The 19,067-nt window shown below is 41.5% G+C and overlaps 1 protein-coding gene across 3 annotated transcripts in view; it reads left to right on the forward strand.

Annotated features, from left to right (window-relative positions):
* The first annotated feature begins 13,863 nt into the window (after positions 1-13,863).
* The window catches only part of HBS1L (HBS1 like translational GTPase), a 113,419-nt gene continuing 108,215 nt past the window's right edge, over positions 13,864-19,067 (forward strand). Inside the window, exon 1 of one of the 3 annotated variants that reach the window (XM_075862507.1) lies at positions 13,864-14,035. In XM_075862507.1, coding sequence (XP_075718622.1) covers positions 13,993-14,035 — 43 coding nt within the window. In that variant the 5' untranslated portion in view covers positions 13,864-13,992. The remainder of the gene's footprint in view (positions 14,036-19,067) is intronic. The other 2 variants (XM_075862506.1, XM_075862505.1) reach the window with 2 other exon arrangements.

Consider the following 19,067-nt stretch of genomic DNA (forward strand, 5'->3'; position numbering starts at 1 on the left):
GAATCATTTGGACAGTGACACAATCTTCATGATTTGGGCTCTGCATGCCACCACATTGAATTTGAAATGATACAACTGAGATGCAATTGAGGTGCAGACTTTCAGGTTTAATTCAAAGGGTTAAACAAAAATATCCCGTGAAATATTTAGGAATTGCAACCATTTTCCTACACAGCCTCCTCATTTTAGGGGCTAAAAAGTAATTGGACAAATTAACATTACCAGAAATAAAATGATTTCTTTTTTATACTTTGTAGAGAATCCTTTGCAGTCAATGACTGCCTGAAGTCTGGAACCGATGGACATCACCAAACGCTGGGTTTCCTCCTTTGTGATGCTTTGCCAGGTATTTACTACAGCTGTCTTCAGTTGTTGCTTTTTTCTGCCTTAAAGGGGCTCTGTCACAAGATTTTGCAACCCCTATCTGCTATTGCAGCAGATAGGCGCTGCAATGTAGATTACAGTAATGTTTTTATTTTTTAAAAAACGAGCATTTTTGGCCAAGTTATGACCATTTTTGTATTTATGCAAATGAGGCTTGCAAAAGTCCAACTGGGCGTGTTTAAAGTAAAAGTCCAACTGGGCGTGTATTATGTGCGTACATCGGGGCGTTTTTACTTCTTTTACTAGTTGGGCGTTCTGACGAGAAGTATCATCCACTTCTCTTCAGAACGCCCAGCTTCTGGCAGTGCAGACAGCGTGTTCTCGAGAGATCACGCTGTGACGTCACTCACAGGTCCTGCATCGTGTCGGACGAGCGAGGACACATCGGCACCAGAGGCTACAAATGATTCTGCAGCAGCATCGGCGTTTGCAGGTAAGTCGATGTAGCTACTTACCTGCAAACGCCGATGCTGCTGCAGAATCAACTGTAGCCTCTGGTGCCGATGTGTCCTCGTTCGTCTGACACGATGCAGGACCTGGGGCAGGAAGTGAGTGACGACACAGCGTGATCTCTCGAGAACACGCTGTGTGTCTGCACTGCCAGAAGCTGGGCGTTCTGAAGAGAAGTGGATGATACTTCTCGTCAGAACGCCCAGCTAGTAAAAGTAGTAAAAACGCCCCGATGTACGCACATAATACACGCCCACTTGGACTTTTACTGTAAACACGCCCAGTTGTACTTTTGCAAGCCTCATTTGCATAAATACAAAAATGGTCATAACTTGGCCAAAAATGCTCGTTTTTTAAAAATAAAAACGTTACTGTAATCTGCATTGCAGCGCCTATCTGCTGCAATAGCAGATAGGGGTTGCAAAATCTGGTGACAGAGCCTCTTTAAGTAAGTGAAATGCATGCTCGATCGGCTTGAGATCTGGTGATTGACTTGGCCATTGCAGAATATTCCACTTCTTTGCCTTAACCCCTTCCCGCTCCTGGACATACTATTACGTCATGGTAGCTGTATCGTTCGCGCTCCATGACCTAATAGTACGTCTCGGGAGTAATGGCCGTTTCGGCTATCCTCCCGACACATACAGGAGATGTGACAGCTGCTGTCTTGTTCAGCAGCTGTCACAGCTCCTACAGCGGGGACCGATCGCTGTGTCCCCGCTGATTAACCCCTTAAAAGCCGCGTTCTATAGAGATCTCAGCTTTTTAGGGGTTAAGCTGCCATCGCCGGCCTGCTACGCGATAGCGGCCGGCGATGGTGACTATGGTAACCGGACACCAAACAATGGCGTCCAGCTATGCCATAAACGGAAGCCTAGTGGGTCTTGACAAAGTCAGAACCCACTATGCTTGCTGTCAGTGAGTAGCTGACAGTTCTAATACACTGCACTACGCATGTAGTGCAGTGTATTAGAATTGCGATCAGGGCCTCCTGCCCTCATGTCCCCTAGTGGGACAAAGTAATACAGTAAAAAAAAAGTTACAAAAAGATGTGTAAAAATAAGAAAATAAAAGTTTTAAAAGTACTAAAAGTAAAAATCCCCCTTTTTCCCTTATCAGTCATTTATTATTAATAAAAATATATAAACAAACAAATAAACTATACATAATTGGTATCGCCGCGTCCGTAACGGCCTGAACTACAAAATTATTTCGTTATTTATCCCGCACGGTGAACGCCGTAAAAGAAAATAATAATAAACCGAACCACAATCACAATTGTTTGGTCACTTCACCTCCCAAAAAATGGAATAAAAAGAGATCAAAAAGTCGCATGTACCGAAAATTGGTACTGATCGAAACTACAGTTCGTTACGCAAAAAATAAGTCCTCGCACAGCTTTATTGATGGAAAAATAAAAACGTTATGGCTCTTAGAATAAGGTAACACAAAAAGTGAATGATTTTTTACAAAACGTATTTTATTGTGCAAACGCCATAAGACATAAAAAAAAACTATAAACATCTGGTATCGACGTAATCGCATCGCCCCGCAGAATAAAGTGAATATGTCATTTATAGCACACGGTGAACGCTGTAAAAAAAATAGAATAAAAAAACAATAGTAGAATTGCTGTTTATTAGTCACCACGCCACCTAAAAATAGAATAAAAACTGATCAAAAAGCCGCATGCACCCCAAGAAAACTACAATGGATTCCTCAAGGGGTCTAGTTTCCAAATTGGGGTCACTTTTGGGGGGTTTCCACTGTTTTGGCACCACAAGACCTCTTCAAACCGGACATGGTGCCTAATAAAAAGGAGGGCTCAAAATCCACTAGGTGCTCCTTTGCTTCGGAGGCCGGTGCTTCAGTCCATTACCGCACTAGGGCCACATGTGGGATATTTCTCAAAACTGCAGAATCTGGGCAATAAGTATTAAGTTGCGTTTCTCTGATAAATCCTTTTGTGTTATAAAAAAAATGGTATAAATAGGATTTTCTGACAAAAAAAAAATGTAAATTCTGAGGACCCAGATACAAGTGAATGTGGCTATCGCTAGCACCGGGGCCCCCTCCGGTGCTAGCGACGCCGCCGGGCATGAGGGGGCCCGTGCCGCCCGGCCCATAAATTTTATGGGATGGGCGGCGTGGGCCCTGTAGCAGCTGTGGGCAGGGGGCCCTAAATGTATGGGGGCCTTGTGCAATTGCCCGGTTTGCCCCCCCTAATGCCGGCTCTAAGTAGCATGGAGCCACTTTAGGAGCTTAGCCCGCTCCCTAAGCAGCGTGTGTCAGCTGTATATTACAGCTGACACCTTGTTCTAATGGCTGGGATCGCAGATAACTTAGATCCCGGCAGTTTAACCTCTTAGATGCTGCAGTAAATAGCAACCGTGACATCTAATCCATTATACAGATCGCGTGGTGGTGATGGGTTGTCATGGCAGCTTGAGGCCGAATGAAGGCCCCCAGGTCTGCCATTTTACTCGTCCTATTAAGCCTTGGCAGAGACAGGGCTTAAAGAGGCTCTGTCACCAGATTTTGCAACCCCTATCTGCTATTGCAGCAGATAGGCGCTGCAATGTAGATTACAGTATCGTTTTTCTTTTTAAAAAACGAGCATTTTTGGCCAAGTTATGACCATTTTTGTATTTATGCAAATGAGGCTTACAAAAGTACAACTGGGCGTGTTTACAGTAAAAGTCCAAGTGGGCGTGTATTATGTGCGTACATCGGGGCGTTTTTACTACTTTTACTAGCTGGGCGTTCTGACGAGAAGTATCATCCACTTCTCTTCAGAACGCCCAGCTTCTGGCAGTGCAGACACAGCCGTGTTCTCGAGAGATCACGCTGTGACGTCACTCACAGGTCCTGCATCGTGTCAGACGAGCGAGGACACATCGGCACCAGAGGCTACAGTTGATTCTGCAGCAGCATCAGCGTTTGCAGGTAAGTAGCTACATCGACTTACCTGCAAACGCCGATGCTGCTGCAGAATCAACTGTAGCCTCTGGTGCCGATGTGTCCTCGCTCGTCCGACATGATGCAGGACCTGTGAGTGATGACACAGCGTGATCTTTCGAGAACACGGCTGTGTCTGCACTGCCAGAAGCTGGGCGTTCTGAAGAGAAGTGGATGATACTTCTCGTCAGAACGCCCAGCTAGTAAAAGTAGTAAAAACGCCCCGATGTACGCACATAATACACGCCCAGTTGGACTTTTACTTTAAACACGCCCACTTGGACTTTTGCAAGCCTCATTTGCATAAATACAAAAATGGTCATAACTTGGCCAAAAATGCTAGTTTTTTAAAAATAAAAATGTTACTGTAATCTACATTGCAGCGCCTATCTGCTGCAATAGCAGATAGGGGTTGCAAAATCTGGTGACAGAGCCTCTTTAATAGGAGACTGTTAAATGTACTGTGGTCCCTCAAGATATCGCCACAGTGTCACCTCTAGATAGTGCCCATATAGTGCCACAGTGCCATGTAGATAGTTCCACACATTGCCCCTGTAGATAGCGCCACACTTTCCACCGTCGATAGCGCCACATCCCCCCTCCCCTGTAGATAGCGCTATTGGGGCTCCCTCAAGGAGCGGAATAACAAGCTAAAGCGTTGCTGATGCTCTGGCCGGGGATTTCGCTCCAGGAGGATCCTGACGTCACCGTCCATATATGGAGTGTGACGCCAGGGGCTCCTCCAGGAGCGGAAAGCCCGGCCAGAGCGGCGGCAACTTTCTGGCTGGGGATTCCGCTCCAGGAGGATCCTCTGAAGTCACTGTCCATATATGTCTCCATGTATGAACAGTGGAGGGGTGTGTGTGTAGCGCTATCCACAGGGTGGGGTGTGTATGGTGCTATCTAGTGAAGAACAGTAATGACGCTGATTGGCCGTAAGAAATAACCCCTGCAAGCGCTGATTGGCTGAAAGGTAATATCCAATCAGTGCTTGTCCTGCATGTACTGTACTGTACAATGCACCAGCTGAATAGCTGGGTTTTCTAGCCAATTGCGTGTGGCGCTGTCTGATCATGGTGCCGCTTCCTTGTGTCGTGGAAATCCATCGCTCAAAATATATTAGACTGAAATTTATACGAGTCCCAACAGACTCTCAAGGCCAGACTCCATTAGTCAGAATCCTAATTAGGATATTTCACCGATATATATCGAGAGACGAGAAGAAAACACACAGACACGCTGAAATGTTCAAAATTCTCATCTGAAGGATTTATTACCAAACTCAAACTGTTAAACTGAAATTCAGAAGGGGTGTAGGCTTGAGGTAAACCAATCAGAGACAATGTAACAATATTTGTTATTCAGTAAAAAGCATACAATAAAATACATCATTATAATTCTTCACACATTATGTTTACAGGTTTCTTATCTCTCTTTTGGACAGAATGTCCTCGTGGAGATGGGGGGAGACCTTCCCTCACGCATACTTGCCATCCCCCCATCTCACTCCCATCTCACTCCCTGTCCATCTTCGCATGGGAACCAAGGTCAAAGATAAAACATACGAAATCAACATTACTTGTATTAAAGGAACAATGACTTTTCTATTCACTACAATAAAACCAAGATGGGAACTCCAGACAAGATGGCTGCTGCACGAAACTAAATCATTTAAACATTATCATCACTTTCACATATTACATATCTTAGTAATTCGGCCTCCTGCTTGATAATTCACAATGTAATTTCATACAGAGAATATAAGCAAATAAATCATCCTTCACAAACCTCCCTTTTTCTCATATTAAATTACAGAAATTATATATTATGATTATGAAACTCAAACAATATATCAATAGGGCCACAACTAATATGATGCCATCACCAATGTCCGGTTAGGGTATGGGGTCCCACCAGTGTATCGACAAGTCATGTACATCATCGTCCTCTTCTTCTCCTGTCTTCTGATTAGAACACTTGATACTGCTGACGGATTCACTCAGGTCTTTGGTCTTTACTTGGAACTTTGCTGATGTCATCACGACTTGATTTGGTCCTTTTCATCTGTCAGACACCGTCTCTTTTAGTTTACGTCACCGGGCTATACACAACACCTCATGCTGTGAGCCTGGTGTGAGATCCCACGTAGGCGGATTAGTGGGGTGTTATTGTGACCCCACAAACCCTCCGCTCATCTGTCTTCTTACTTGTCTGGGCGGCTGCTTGGAATTGTGACACTGCCGTCAGTTCATGACAAACGCGTTGTACTGGCTCCGGCTGCTCCTGCCGCACCTCAGTAATGGAGTTCATTGTATTAAAAATCTTTTAGTTCATGTTTACTGCCACTTGCTCGGGGACCCCAACCCTTGTCAATTGTTACTAATCTGGTGATAACATCTACGTAACAATGTCAGGCCCGTAAACTAAATCAAACAAACACCTTTTATATAAGAAAAACTTCTCTGTTCCAATGGACAGGGCACCTAGAAGATGTGTAATTATTGGGTACATTTCATTTGCACTTGGTGTCACGCTTTCCAGCAGGATTTGTACCTTGATCTGATCTGATTGCCTGGAACATTTCCAGCTCACCAAAATATACACAGATTCAACATGTTTATCTGACAAATGTCGCAAACCAATTTTCCTTACTCTAATTTGTATTGCATGGGGAGGCCTCTCAAGGTCTGTTCTCTTCGTGGGAGGCGGGTATGATAAGGTTGGCACCGGTCTACCAGGACTGTTCTGTAGGCAAATCAAACAGCTCTAACAGAATTTAGCAGCAACAGCTGTAAAGCCTGGGACATACCAATTAGATCTCACCAAATCGATCCTTGCAGTCTTGGGGCCTATGTGAGGTCATACACCATCAATGCAAAAGTGCCTTGGGTCTTACCGATTCACGTTCCCTTATCCGTCCACATTCTGTTAGAATCTGGTTCTCACGCCTTCCGCTCCCAGTTGGACTCTTCCTGTGGAGAACAAACTTTTTCATTGTATAAACATTAATTGATCTTAATCAAATAATTAATTTGAAGAAAAACATTAACAAATAACATCTTTACATCAAACGTTCACATTGAGCAATAACTAGAAATGATACATGCAAACTCATTTTTCTTCTTTATATATATATATATATATATATATATACATACATATATATACACACACACACACAAACACTGCACAGAATTTTCCTTTCACAATAACAACGACAAAAAACAAATAACTAAAAATATTTTCAAATGGGAATATTCCACTTCTGTACCTTTTATCTGACGCATGACTCTAATAGTCCAATGCTAAGGCTGGTCCAGAACTTTACATAAAACTTAACTTCAGTATTTAATATTCCCACAACACTTCTTAAATACAATTATTAAACAAACTAACTTTGGGATAACATCTAGAGAACTGCTGATATCTTATTGTACAAACATCAGGTCAATACTTGGGATAACACTATTCCCCCGTCACTTACACACAACGTCTGCAGTGGGGAAAATACAGGCCGGGCTTCAGCCCCCCCTGAGAACAGGTCTACACACACGAGCACCGCGTCATACACTTCTACCTCGGGTAGTTGTATGTTCTGCAGTCGCTGGGACTGTTAATCTGGCCGGGCTGCACTTTTCACAGGTACCTTTGCTGTTTTACCTATATTATGCCGTGCGCACATCATGCCGGCTGCTACAAACCTAGTGGTGGCATTATTGTATCCAAGGACAAGCCAATTTACTGACACCTGGCTGCATATACCCTTGTTGTCAGTTCTGTTTTCTCTTGCTCTCTCAATTGGCTTACCCAATGATCCAATAAAGTTCCTACTACCAATGGGCCCATAATTGTGGGCGATGCCAAAAGCGTACCTAGAGTCAGTGTAAATGTCGGTCGTCTTACCTTCTGCCAGGTTACAGCCTCAGCGAGCACCTCCAGCTCTGCTCCTTGAGATGAACAAGAAGGTGAGAGTGGTTTCTGGGTAATTTACCTTGTGCCTCGTATCCTGTTCTACACATGCTGTATATGATAAAGTATGTCTACATTACAAATTTACATTGGAAACCCATGTCACATATAGATAGAACATTTCAAAAGGGTGGAGTTTTATTGTTCCACATTCATCTGATGATCCAGAACACTTGTAAATCCCACCCACCAGGTCCTGTAAATACCTGATTAATACAAAAACAAACAAAATATGTCACTGAAATCTGGCATAAAATAAACAATATTCAAACAATTTTTTTTGTTTTGCCTTCTCCCCATCTAAAGCTGTAAAGACTCATCTGTGAGTGACGTCACCTCTGCCTCCTGTGTAAATTGGCTGGAGGGGGATCTGGAACCATCTACACATAAAAACCTCAAAATATAAATTACTGTCATACACATTTAATCTGGGTTACGCCTTGAAACTCATACACATTTTGTAGATCTCCTAGAACCAAATTCATTAATTCAAAACAAAATAAAACACAAAACAAAACTACCTGATCAGTCCCTTCAACATTGGGAAATCTTCAACCCTTTCTCAGCCACTGGGATAGGGCAGTGCTTGGCATAGCTCCCTCTGGCTGTGAAGGGGTTATAAAATTGCCTGTAAAAAGGAGAACAAAAAAAACAAAAACTACCAATCAGTCCCTTCAACATTCCCTCCTATTTGGACTCTGCGAAAATAATGTAGCAGGGTTCAAAACTACATATCAACATAATGAAATTAGACACTCTATCTGGGGGGGGGGGGGGGGGCACTAGTTTAGCCCCCTGTAATACACAACAGCCTGGAACAAAAAAGATTACTTTCTCCTGACAAAAATACATTTTATCTTTAAAATGACCTGCAACCATTTACCTGTAAAACATCTCACATTTTCAAAAATAACATTTAGGCAGCACCATAGCACGTGCCTCATGTGTGAAAACAACAACAAAACAATTGTAATTAGTTATTCAATAACACAGAAAATAATATATCTGGTAATATTAATTACTGCAAACCAATAAGCTGTACATAAGAATAGGGAACAGAGGGGGCACATACATTTTCAAGACCCCGTGTCTCACAATATCTGTAGTTTAATTCATTTGAATTAACATTAAAACATTCCAACATTAAATCTTATCACATTATAACACATTAATCTGCAGTACAGCTTTTATCTTTCTACAAACAGATCCAGCCGGCTGTAATATTTTTCTCGCTTGGTGTAGTTACAGACGACTGCGCTGCGCGAAAATAAAACACGTTCCATTAAAAAATGAAAAAAAAAGTAGAACTGATTTTAACCCCATACACAAAACACTAACATTTTTAGACATTACTGCTGTTAAAAATAGGAAACATACAATATAGTTCTGCTTTATTGTGGCCATTAGTTTCAAACTTCAGACATGTTACATTACACACATCACACATCACACAGATGTCTCATCACATCACACATGTTCACATTACACTCCCCCCGTTCTGACCCACGTTAGTCACTGCAATGTACCTGGCTGCTCCGTTTTCTTCACTCTTCCAATGAAAATTTACATACACCTGTATTTAAATTGTTCTTTCTCACATCATCTTACTTGTAACCACCTGTAATCACCTGCTTTGTCCTTTTAACTTATGCCTTGTCCTGGCCACTCCACTCCCTTTCTCAACTTTCCACAAACCATTGTCTTTCTCACATGCAAACATCCATCTTACGGCTGCCAGCCTCTTCAACTATTTTTTTTGTTTTCTCAGTGTGTTATTTTGCCTTCACATACTTTATAATTAAAGCCCCAGCTCCTTTTGCTCATTCTAATGTTGGCCGGGACCAGTTCCCCAAAGCATCTTTGTCCAACTTCCTCCTGACCCCATGGTCGGAGAGCAGTAGGGTGATTTCCGGTAAATCCCCCACCTCCAGGCAAACAGGCCACGTTTGCCGACAGATATCTCAGACCAGTCTGTCTCCTAGACTGTCTTACCAATACGATATCAAAAGTCGTTCCTCCAGACATTCTAGCAGTAGGATCCTCTGATCCCTCACTGGATTGAACATCAAGAACAGACAAAATGCTGCCAATCAACAATTACAAGAGCAAATTCTTCAACACAATCGACATTCATGAACCTCCCTTGATTCAAGCAGGAGTTGGTAACACTTCACTTATGCAGAACACTTGCTGCCGGGGGGGGGGGGGGGGGGTGTCTTTCAGTTCATAGAGCCCATGATGTAACATATATCCCAAACTCTTTCCTCTAGCACTTTGCAATGGTTTCACATGCAAATTATATTTGGTAACATATATATATTATCCTCCCCACTCAGCCGTTCACTCTGTGGGTTGTAGTTTAGGGGGCTGTTATCTATGTTGGTGATAATTTCTTTACGGGCTATGGGTCTGAGCCAATACCAATGTCCTTCACTGTAATTACTACTACGACACAGGTGGCACCTGGTATAAGTGTCAGGGTCTTTCATTGAATACAGGATGTTATATTACAACGGTATTCAATCCAGCGGTCTGATGTTATACTACTACAGACTTAATTACTTGGATGTTATTTTACATCAAAGTGTATATGCCGGATTATCATGTGCTAGAAATCAGTCTGTACTGATTCCCACCTTATGCCAGTCTGGCAATGCATACAACTGGTTTATAGACCCTTACACACAATATCACTGTTTGGCAATGAGCCAGGAAAATATAAATTATTTTCTAATACAGTATTCAAAGTTTTCCCTGTTGCACTGGGTAATGGTATTGAGTGCAAATTCAATATAGACACAATTGCTTCTCCTTGCACTGGATTCTACATTATCAGGACTTAACCATTGAAGCCCCTGTGGTACTACAGGATATTACTCACAACTATCTCACCTACAAACAGTCAGTACCTCCCAACTATAATCCCAGACAAACGGGTAACAGAACAACTATTAATCCTCAACAATTTTACACAAGTAAATAACAAATAACGCTACAACAAAGCAGCAAGCACAAGTTTTGTTTTTTCCTCACAGTCCAGACTACAATCTTTTCATTTCAAATACTTCACATGTGAGTTACGACTTCTCTCTGCCATGCGCTACGTCACTGCATTCCAAAGGCTTCTCACAATTTTTCCTGGTTAACTATGTATTTGCTGGCAAAAATTCTCTCATGTCTTTCATATCAACAGTTTAAGATCACGTACACACCTGCAATCCTTCATCACACAAAAAGCTTCAACATACCTTTTTGGATCCATCTTTCAACCCACTGACTAAGGAGTCTCGTCCATAGAAGTGACGTTCTGACAGCTGGATTCCAAGGCTTACGCAATACATGTGTGAATGGTGTAAGAATAAGCTCCTTACCTACCGCGGTTTTTTTGTAATTCACAGATGCAAAGCCAGACCTCTCCAGTGACAGCTTATCAGACGTGCAATCTTCCTGGGTTTTATCGGCACCATTACTGTCGTGGAAATCCATCGCTCAAAATATATTAGACTGAAATTTATACGAGTCCCAACAGACTCTCAAGGCCAGACTCCATTAGTCAGAATCCTAATTAGGATATTTCACCGATATATATCGAGAGACGAGAAGAAAACACACCAACACGCTGAAATGTTCAAAATTCTCATCTGAAGGATTTATTACCAAACTCAAACTGTTAAACTGAAATTCAGAAGGGGTGCAGGCTTGAGGTAAACCAATCAGAGACAATGTAACAATATTTGTTATTCAGTAAAAAGCATACAATAAAATACATCATTATAATTCTTCACACATTATGTTTACAGGTTTCTTATCTCTCTTTTGGACAGAATGTCCTCGTGGAGATGGGGAGACCTTTCTTCACGCATACTTGCCATCCCCCCATCTCACTCCCATCTCCCTCCCTGTCCATCTTCGCATGGGAACCAAGGTCAAAGATAAAACATACGAAATCAACATTACTTGTATTAAAGGAACAATGACTTTTCTATTCACTACAATAAAACCAAGATGGGAACTCCAGACAAGATGGCTGCTGCACGAAACTAAATCATTTAAACATTATCATCACTTTCACATATTACATATCTTAGTAATTCGGCCTCCTGCTTGATAATTCACAATGTAATTTCATACAGAGAATATAAGCAAATAAATCATCCTTCACACTTGCCTGCTTGCTGCCGCTGACAAACGCATCCTAACCTGAGGCTGCATTCAACCTACGATGACCCCTTAGAGACCATCGTATGTTGAATCCATCGCAAGTTGTATATAGTGCAGTGGGGGCCCACTGTACAATATACTGCAATACATATGTATTGCAGTGTATTGTACAAGTGATCAAATGATCGCATGTTCAAGTCCCCATGTTTTAAATAAAAGTACCAAAAAAATGTAAACAGTAAAGAATTAACACAATTTGTATTACCGTGCCCATAAAAGTCTGAACTATTACAATATAACATTATTTATCCCGCAGGGTGAATGCTGTAAAAAACAAACAAAGCCAGACTTCCTGTTTTTTGGTCACTTTGCCTCCCAAAAACATTAAATAAAGGCTTATCAAAAAGTCGTATGTACCCCAACATGGTACCAATAATAAAGTTTGCCCCGCAAAATACAAGCCCTTACAGTTTTATCGACGTAATAATAAAAAAGTTATGGGTCTCAGAATATGGTGAAACAAATCCATTTTTTTAAACAAAGAAGTATATGCATTTGGTGTCACCAGAATTGTATTGACTTGCAGAATAAAAGTAACATCATTTTTACCAAACACTGTAAAATTGAAACCCCAAAAACAATAAAGGAATTGTTTTTTTCCCCCCATTCCACACCACTAAATATTTTTTTTACGTTTTTCAGTACATTATATGTGCTATTAAAAAAACAAAAAACTTGTTCCGCAATAAAAACAAAAAACGTTAAACAGCTATGTCGTCAGAAAAATAAAAAATATATGGCTCTTCAAAGGCAGGGAGGAAAAAACAAAAAACAAAAAATAGTCTGACTCAATAGTGAAAAATATGAAAAAAATCATACTGATCATTGCAAATATAATGTGTGTGCGTTGTTGCACATATATTCCAGCTGATCTATCGAGCAGTATCTGTTATGATTGGTGGAAGAAATTTCCGTTGTTCGGAAATTATTTTTCTAGTTACATACATAGAATTGTTATCAATTGTCTTTTTTTGGATTTACTGTTAACAATTATTGTCGGCAAAATTATACACATCTGATAACAATTCTGATGGCTAAGAATCACCTATGTTCATATTCTTTATGCAAATTTAAAGGGCATGTACACTTTTGCAACCTGTTTTGCATTTGAAATAAAAATTTTATTAAAAATAAATAATAGCAGCCTCATATTATACACACTTAATTATATATAATTAGATGTTCTAATTAAAAATGCAACAGAATTATGGTACAAATTGAACCTCAAAGAGTCGTACATGGCACGTGTTAAATTTAATATGGATCTCAGACAGCTCTTTTACTCCTCCCTTGACAGTTCTAAAAAGTGTCTAGAAATAAGCCAAGTCTAAAATAAGTCATAAAAAATGTGCCAGGTTTATTGTGTGCACCAATTTAGTATTCAAGCATAATAAAGGGAGAGATTTATCAAAACTAGTGCAGAAAAAAAGTGAAGTAGTTGCCCATGGCAACCAATCAAGTTTCTGCTTTCATTAGCCAAAGGACCTCAGCAAAATGAAAGATGGAATCTGATTGGTTGTTATGGTCAACTACTCCACTTTTCCTTTGCACTAGTTTTGATAAATGTGCTCCATAGTGCAAGTCAAGTACGCCAGCCAAGAGGTGGCGTAAGAAAGAGAATGTCTAGTGACAGCCGTAATTCTTATTGACCTGAAAATTAACAGTGCTCACGTCATAAAGTTGGTTCAAATCTATTATTCAAGGGCTACGTGCTTCTACGTGTGCCTAACAACGTGTGCCTTCCTGTCTTGTAGGGATTTCGTATGGCCCAGTGGGGAATAATACAAACTTTGGTCTTCGATAACATGGCTGCCACATTAGAACTACGGAGTTTTTGTAAAAGCCAAATCTTAGAGAATGCGTCATTAACTATTCGGCCTCTAGTGATAGGCGCGTTTCGTACGCTACGGATACTCGGTGACGTTCGCTGCCGTGTCAGAATCGCGGCGCGGTAGAAGCAGAAGATGTGCAGGTTGTGAAGGTACGAGAAGCAGGAAAGCGGCACCCGTCATGGCCAGGCACCGCAATGTGCGCGGGTACAACTATGATGACGGTGAGAAACTGGGCGAGCAGCCCTTAAGTGGGAGGAGCCTAGTGATACGATCCCAGGGTCCGTGTGTACAGCGGCCAAACATGTCCATATGTTAACCGACACATGTGTAAACGCTGAACAGAACACTGCATCTGTACTTCTGCCAAGAGCAGGACGTACTACACGTGGAGGCTACACACATCTATTAATGCATAGAAGTTGGGCACTCATTTATTAACAACGTTTTTGCTTTATTGTTTTGTCTTTTTTTTCCCAATAAATTTGGCCCTATTATTATTAATAAAATGTTACTTATTATACGGATTTTAATGGGGGAGATTTATAAAAATAAATGGTTCCAGTTAAAAAATTGGAGGCATGCCATAACCAAGCAGGAAGCTGCCTCCGTTTCTCAGGATGTGTCATCAGGCTTACAGCATAGTATGGGACAGGTTCGCTCTCATATAAGCCCAAACTGCAATAAAAACTATTGTGCCATTTGGCTACCCGAGACTATTCGACTACTGTGGTTTCAGAATGACAGGCAGATGTGTATTTGCGCACATAGACTTTAAAGGGGTTATCCGGGGATCAAAAATTGCATTGCAATAATATATTTATGTGACACTAAGTAACTTACTAATATACTTTAATTAACAATTGTGCGCTATATGGTGCAGTTCAAACCTCATGAATTATTCAGGAAGTGCTGGAGCTTTTCTAATAATGATGACGCTCTGACACGACCCCACGTGACTGAGCTCTTGCTTCATGTGCTGTGCGTGAACAAGACCGCAAGGGGCTGTCACATTGCCTATTGCGTGAGTCCCGAGCACAGCATCAGCTAGCGCTCTGCCCGGGACTCCAGCACTGCTCCCGACGTCCATGTTTGGTCAATTCAGGAGTTTCCTATCGCAGGAGTCCCCGAGCAAAGCATCAGCTGACGCTCTGCGTGGGGACTCCACAACTTCTGCCAACGTCATTGTCACTGTCCATATATGGACAATGACGTCAGCAGAGCAGTACTGGAGTCCTCTGCCTGGCGACTCCACAAATTCTGCCCACGTCATTGTCCCTGTCCATATATGGACAATGACGTTGGCAGCAGTACTGGTGTCCCCGAGCATAGCATCAGTAGTGTTGCGAACGTCATTGTCCATATATGGACAGTTGTAATGATATGGGCAGAAGTTGTGGAGTGGTCAGGCAGAGCATCAGCTGATGCTCTGCTCCGGGACTCCAGTACTGCTCTGCCGACATCATTTTCCATATATGGACAGTGACAATGACGTGGGTAGAAGTCGTGGAGTCCCCAGGCAGAGGGTCAGCTGATGCTCTGCTCGGGGACACCAGCGATAGGAAGCTCTTAAATTGACCAAATATGGACGTCGGGAGCAGTGCTGGAGTCCCGAACAAAGCGCTAGCCGATGCTGTGCTCGGGACTCAAACAATAGGCAATGTGACAGTAACGTGGGGCCGTGTCGGCACGTCATCATTATTAGAAAAACTCCAGCACTTCCTGAATAATTCATGAGGTTTGAACTGCACCATTTAGCGCAGAATTTTTAATTAAAGAATATTAGTAAGTTACTTAGTTTCACATAAATATATTATTGCAATGCAATTTTTGATCCCCGGATAACCCCGTTAATTTCCGTCTGGAGGCTATTTAAACCTTTGAAAACTTTTTTTTTTTTTTTTTTTTTTTTATATCTATCAGTGTGATCGGTGCAACTTTATAATTTGCTTTTTATTAAAAAATATTTTTACTTTTTGAGATGCAGCTGCTTTGTATCCTGTATATAGAGCAGATGTATCTTGTGCTGAGACCTGAATCTGTCAGGTCAGCGGGACTGACGGGTTCAGTGACAGCGGGTCCTGCGTGAACTTCTGTGATTGGTAACCGCTCGATGCAGCGTATCAGAGACAGGCAGGACCTATTGACATTGAGCCTGTCAGTGCCGCTGACCTGACCTTTGGGGGAATAAGTTACCCCGTTTTAAAAACTGCACCCTCAAAGTATTTTAACCGCATTCAGAAAGTTTCTTAAAGTGTAGCTAAATGTTCGACAAACTTCTGACATGTCATAGAGACATGTCAGAAGTTTGGATTGGTGGGGGTCCGAGCACTGAGACCCCCACCAATTGCTAGAACGAAGCAGCTGAAGTGCTCGTGTGAGCGCTCAGCCGCTTCGTGTCTGTTCGGCTTTTTCCGGAAATAAATGTATCGTGTACGGATTGATAGACTTTCTATCCGAACAGACACAAAGCAGATGAGCGCTCACACGAGCACTTCAGCTGGTTCGTTGTAGAGATTGGTGGGGTCTCCGTGCTCGGACCCCCACCAATCCAAACTTCTGACATATCACTATGACATGTCAGAAGTTTGTCGAACATTTAGCTACACTTTAACCTTTTAGGCGCTTCACAAGAATTAAAGTAGAGGTGAAATTTACAAATTTCATTATTTTTTTTTGGCAGAAATTCATTTTTAATTATTTTTTTCTGTAACACAGAATGTTTTACAAGAGAAACACAACTCAATATTTATTGCCCGGATTCTGCCGTTTTTAGAAATATCCCACATGTGGCTCTAGTGCGGTCATGGACTGAAGCACCGGCCTCAGAAGCAATGGAACACCTAGTGGATTTTGGGGCCTTCTTTTTATTAGATTATATTTTAGGCACCATGTCAGGTTTGAAGAGGTCTTGTGATGCCAAAACAACGGAAACTCCCCAAAAGTGACCCCATTTTGGAAACTACACCCCATTAGGAATTTATCTACGGGTGTAGTGAGCATTTTGACCCCACAGGTGTTTCATAGATTTTATTAGAATTGGGCAGTGAAAATAACATTTATACATTTTTTTTTTTGGTCATAAACTACTGTTTGGGCACATGGCAGGGCTTCGAAGCACCATTTGGCTTTTGGGGCGCAGATTTTGCTGGATTGGTTTCTCGGCACCATGTCACATTTGCTAAGCCCCTGAGGTACTAGTACAGTGGAAACTACCCAAAAGTGACTCCATTTAGGAAACTCCACCCCTGAGGAATTAATCTAGGGGTCTAGTGAGCATTTTGACCCCATAGGTGTTTCATAGATTTTATTAGAACTGGGCAGTGAAAATAAAAATATTTTTTTCCCAGTAAGACTTAACTTTAGCTCAAACTTTTTCATTTTCTCCCATATGTGGTAAAAAAAAGCACTCCAACGTTTGTAAAGCAATTTCTCCCATATGTGGTCATAAACTGCTGTTTGGGGACACAGTAGGGCTCAGAAGTGAAGGAGCGCCATTTGGCATTTGGAGTGCAGATTTTGCTAGATTGGTTTCTGCGCCTATGTCGCATTTGCAAGCCGCTGTGGGACCAAAACAGTGGATACCCCCCAAATGTGACCCCATTTTGGAAACTACACTCCTCAAGGTATTCACCTAGGGGTGTAGTGAGCATGTTAACCCCGCACATGTTTTCCAGAAATTAGTGTGCACAAGATGTTGGAGTGAAAATGGGAATTTTTCCCTAGATATGCCAATATGTGGTGCCCAGCTTGTGCCACGATAACAAGACAGCTCTCTAATTATTATGCTGTATTTCCCAGTTTTAGAAACAGGCTACATGTGGCCCTAATCTTTTACCTGGATGATCGACAGGGCTCAGGAGTGAAAGAGTATGATGTAAAATTGAGGCCTAATTTGGCAATTTACAAAGTATTGGTTTACAATTGCAGAGGCTCGGATGTGAAATAATAAAAGAAACCCCTGAGAAGTGACCCCATTTCGGAAACGACACCCCTCAAGGCATTTATTAAGGGGTATAGTGAGCATCTTCACCCCACAGGTCTTTTCCATAAATGATTGCGCTGCGGATGGTGCAAAGTAAAAATAGCAATTTTTCCCAAATATGCCATTTCAGTTGCAAATATGTCATGCCCAGCTTGTGTCACTGGAGACACACACACTCCAAAAAATTTCAAAATGGTCCTCCCTGGTTTGGCGATGCCATATATGTGGAAATAAACTGCTGTTTAGGCACACTGTAGGGTTCAGAGGGGAGGGAGCACCATTTGGCTTTTGTAGTGTGGATTTTGCTTGGTGATAGTTTTGTTTGGAGTTTTACTGGTATTTCAGTTTATAATGTGGGGGCATATGTGAGCTGGGCAGAGTATATCAGGGGCATAGTCAGGTGGTATAATAATAGGGTAGAATAATCCATAGATGTGTGTTACGCTGTGACACAATCCTTTCTGCACAGGCCGGTGTCGCACTGATAAATGGTGTCCTTACTTATCTCTCTTTGGTCCACACTCCCCACCTTTGCAGTTTGGGGAATTTTGCTGGGAAGTGTTGTCCTGGTATAATCTCTTCCAGCAGATATGAATTGGTTCCCTAATTTTAGGGCCTTTATAAATCACCTCTTCAAACAGAAGAAATATTCCCCTTGGGACTGCATATTTTCTTTCCTGACTTATTGGAACCTTAACTCATTTTATTTTTTCCTAGACGTAGTGATATGAGGGTTGTTTTTTTGCGGGACGAGCTGTAGTTGTTATTGATACCATTTTGGGGTACATGCGACTTTTTGATCACTTTTGTTTTGTTTTTTTGGGAGGCCCGGTGACCCAAAAATATCAATTCTGTTAGTTTTTATATTTATATATAGCGTTTACCATGCGTTATAAATGACAGGTTAACTTTATTTTTCGGATCACTACGATTCCGGCGATACTTAATATATAGCACTTTTTTATGTTTTACATGTGTTTTTTTATGTTTTATGTCGCCATGTTGTAAGAGCCATAACTTTTTCATTTTTTAGTCGACGGAGCTGAATGAGTGCTTGTTCTTTGCGAGACGAGCTAATGTTTTTATAGGTACCGTTTTTGGATACATGCGACTTTTTGATCACTTTTTATTTCAATATTTGGAAGACAAAATGACCAAAAAAACAGCAATTCTGCCAGTATTTTTTAGTTTGTTTTTTACGACGTTCACTGCATGGTACAAGTAACGTAATATTTTTATAGTTCAGGTTGTTACGGGCGCGACGATACCAA

The sequence above is a fragment of the Rhinoderma darwinii genome, chromosome 4 (genome assembly GCF_050947455.1).
Source record: "Rhinoderma darwinii isolate aRhiDar2 chromosome 4, aRhiDar2.hap1, whole genome shotgun sequence".
NCBI classification, from domain to species: domain Eukaryota; kingdom Metazoa; phylum Chordata; class Amphibia; order Anura; family Rhinodermatidae; genus Rhinoderma; species Rhinoderma darwinii.